Raw genomic sequence first — 3,261 nt, 5'->3', positions numbered from 1 at the left:
CATGTCCCAAAAGGACACCCACCACCTCGGCTTCCCACAAGGAAGGTGCCAGCCCTGAAAGCTGTTGCTGGTCTTCCCCTTCCCCGGGCAGCCTATTCATAGGCACAACAGGTATTCGGATCTGTGCTTGCCCAGAGACCTGGCAGCTCAGCATTCGAGGCAGAGCCTGTTCCCGAAAAGGCAAACGTCCGGCTCCTTGTCCCACAAGGAAGGTGGCAGCCCTGAAAGCTGTTGCTGGTCTTCGCCTTCCCCGTGCAGCCTATTCACAGGCACAAGCGCACTGGGAATCTCTGCTTTCCCAGAGACGCAATCTCTCACGGTGCGCATCCTCGGCAGAGCCTGTTCCCGAAAAGGCAAACGTCCGGCTCCTTGTCCCACACGGAAGGTGCCAGCCCTGAAAGCTCTTGCTGGTCTTCACCTTCCCTTTGCAGCCCTTCCACAGCCCTGCCTGCACCGGGGTTCGGCGCTAGCTCTGGCACCTCACCCATGCCAGAGCCCAGCTCCAAAGTGGGCCCCACCACGGACGCCCCCACGCAGGGCGAGGGGCCTATGGGGTGGTGCATGCAGGTAAGGGTGTTTAGCGTCAGGTGCAGGCAGAGTTGTACCTCTCAGCACAGGCAGAGGTGCAGGCAGCAGTGCCACTGCAGGCACTGTGGGTGCACCCCACAGGAGGGTGGGGGGCCAGGCCCTGTCTTGCTGGGCCCACAGGGTACTGGAGTCTGCCCCTACCCAGGCACCCTCAAACTGGAGACACTGGGGTCATCCTAGAGCTGGAAGCACCGACCACCCCACCCCCAACTGGGACTCTTAGGAGAGCTGGACACCCCCAGCTGGGACCACTAGGATCCCCCAAACACAGTGCTCCCCCCAAATCAGGTTGCTTAAACTGGGAGCACTGGGATCCTCCCAGGCCTGGACTCTCCCTTACTGGGACCACTGGGATTCCCATGTTCCCAGCACAGTCCAGCACTCTCCAATGGCACCTGTTGACCCAGATCCACAAGGCACCCAAAGGTGGGGAGCACCACCCCTCCCATGTCCGAGAGGGGGGTGTTGTAGCCCCACAGCGGGGAGGGGGGGTCGCACAACAGTGGGTGGAGAACAGGGAGTGGGAGGGGGGGGTGTCTCTTCCCAATTTGCAGCACTGAGGCCCCCAGGGATCAACTCTGTGCCACAACCAGCAGCCCACACATGTTCACTCTGGACCCTACTGAGGACCTGGTACAGCCACAGTGCAGGGGTCCTCATGCCCCACCCCAAGCACCCCCTCCTTCCTTCCCCACCAGCCCCACACACCACCCACCCCAGGAAGGAGAAAGAGAAGGGGGCCGCTGTGGTTTAACTCATTTTATTTAGACTCATAAAGGTAACCGCGGCCCAGCTGGACCGTGCACATGGGGCTGAGACCCAGTAGAAACGCAGCAATAAGTCAGGAGCGGGGTGGGACAGGGCGAGCTGCAGCAGGGTGCGGTGCCCAGGCTGCTGAAGAAACGGTCAGTTGTTGAGAGGAGGGTTTATGAGAGCTGCCCACAGTCGGTAATGGTGATCTTCTTGCTTGTTTTGCCATCTTTGGAGCCACAGCGCTCCATGGCCTCCACCACGTTCATCCCCTCCTTGACACGGCCAAAGACAACATGCTTGCCATCCAACCTGCAAGAGAAGCACCGGTCATGGTTGGCACCTGCCGTCCCCATGTGGGGATGTCAGCACCAGGCCTGGCGTGTCACCTCCCCACCAGGGCGGGTGCCAGGGACTCCTGAGCTCACCCTCCTGCAGCCCCCGACTCACCACTCGGTCTTGGCAGTGCAGATGAAGAACTGGGAGCCGTTCGTGTTGGGGCCAGCATTGGCCATGGACAGGATGCCAGGGCCTGTGTGCTTCAGGATGAAGTTCTCATCAGGGAACTTCTCCCCATAGATGGATTTGCCGCCAGTACCGTTGTGGCGCGTGAAGTCACCACCCTGTGAAGAAGTGGCATTTCAGGTCACAGGCGCAGGACAAGACTCTGGAACCAGGCGCAATGGCCCTGCAGAGACGGCAGGCAGAGCCGCCTTCCCACCCCAAATCTGCCAGCACCCAACTCTGAAACCAAGATGGCAAGCGCCACCATCTCCTCACCCGCCCACCTCCCTGCTGCGGCAGAAGTGCCACACACCTGGCACATGAATCCAGGAATGATTCTGTGGAAGCAGGACCCCTTGTAGCCAAATCCCTTCTCGCCAGTGCTCAGGGCACGGAAGTTTTCTGCAAAGGAAGAGGAAAACCACGGTCAACGGCTCGTTTTGCCCAGAGTTAGGGAGCACACTAGGGTTTGGTGCAGCTGCAGTGTGGTCACAGTGCTGCTATACCAACCTGCTGTCTTGGGGACCTTGTCTGCAAACAGCTGTAAAGAGAAGAGAGGCTGTTAGTCAGGCTGAGGTGAAGACCGGCCATTGCCATCGCCCCCGGGAGCACACCCAACCCCGGGGGGATGCCCCCTCCCTCACTGCTCAGAGCCCAGGGACCCCCTCCAGGAGGTGGATCCCAGCAGTGCCTGTGGCCGCAGAGCACTCCCCACCTTAAGCTTTCATCTGGAGGCATCTGGAAACTGAACTAACAGACACAGCAGCCAAACGACTTTAAATATGCCGCACGTCTCATCAGCAGGGCAGACACGCGTTCGTTCCGCAGGCTGGGATTAAATTAAAAACCTATTTGACTTGAGCCTTCCCAGTCAGAGCACACGCCACCTCCCAATTACTCCAGGACGATTTTGAGCGGCGAGCAGCCATCTGCACGGTGAGGCGCTGCCAGGCAGGGAACGCGCTCTGCGACAGCCGCAGCGCAGCAATTCCTGGAGTGCGGTCCCTGGCCGTGCCAGAGATGCTTCACACCCCTGGTTGCCCGCTTCGCGGGGTGCTAAATGCTTTCCCTTAGCAGTGACAATCCTACAGCCATTGGCTTGCCACCGCTCTCGCTCCCCACCGGCCTTCTGAGACCCGGGAGCTCAACGGGCGCCCCAGAAGCATCTCCTGGGGGGAGTGGGGGGGACGCGGCTCGCTGCGATGCACCAGGCGACTCCGGGGGCTGCTACCGCCCGCCGAGGAGCAGCCTCGTTCGGGGGGGGGGAACGACAGGGACAAAATGGCGGCGCGGGCAGCCGCGGGCCCGATCCCGCAGCAGGAGAAGCCACCACGGCCACCCCCCACCCGCACCGGTGTGGCGCGGGGCCTCCCCGGCGGCGAGGCCGGCGCTAACGGGCCCGGGCTGCCCGCCGGCCGA

The 3,261-nt window shown here is 61.6% G+C and overlaps 2 protein-coding genes across 2 annotated transcripts in view; both read right to left on the bottom strand.

The window, feature by feature from the left end:
- Window positions 1–1,332: 1,332 nt before the first annotated feature.
- Window positions 1,333–3,090, bottom strand: PPIA (peptidylprolyl isomerase A (cyclophilin A)). Its single transcript, XM_010562926.1, has 4 exons — window positions 2,353–3,090; window positions 2,156–2,244; window positions 1,789–1,961; window positions 1,333–1,650 (listed from the first exon to the last, which is right to left on the bottom strand). Exons 2-4 carry the CDS (start codon window positions 2,162–2,164, stop codon window positions 1,515–1,517), a joined length of 318 nt encoding a protein of 105 aa, XP_010561228.1. The 5' UTR covers window positions 2,165–2,244; window positions 2,353–3,090; the 3' UTR covers window positions 1,333–1,514.
- The window catches only part of ZMIZ2 (zinc finger, MIZ-type containing 2), an 8,173-nt gene continuing 7,181 nt past the window's right edge, over window positions 2,270–3,261 (bottom strand). The window contains exon 17 of the mRNA XM_010563037.1: window positions 2,270–2,383. Coding sequence (XP_010561339.1) covers window positions 2,270–2,383 — 114 coding nt within the window. The remainder of the gene's footprint in view (window positions 2,384–3,261) is intronic.

Source organism: Haliaeetus leucocephalus, unplaced genomic scaffold (assembly GCF_000737465.1).
Source record: "Haliaeetus leucocephalus isolate CR32 unplaced genomic scaffold, Haliaeetus_leucocephalus-4.0 Scaffold162, whole genome shotgun sequence".
Taxonomy (NCBI): Eukaryota; Metazoa; Chordata; class Aves; order Accipitriformes; family Accipitridae; genus Haliaeetus; species Haliaeetus leucocephalus.
This window is presented reverse-complemented; position numbering and strand designations above follow the sequence as displayed.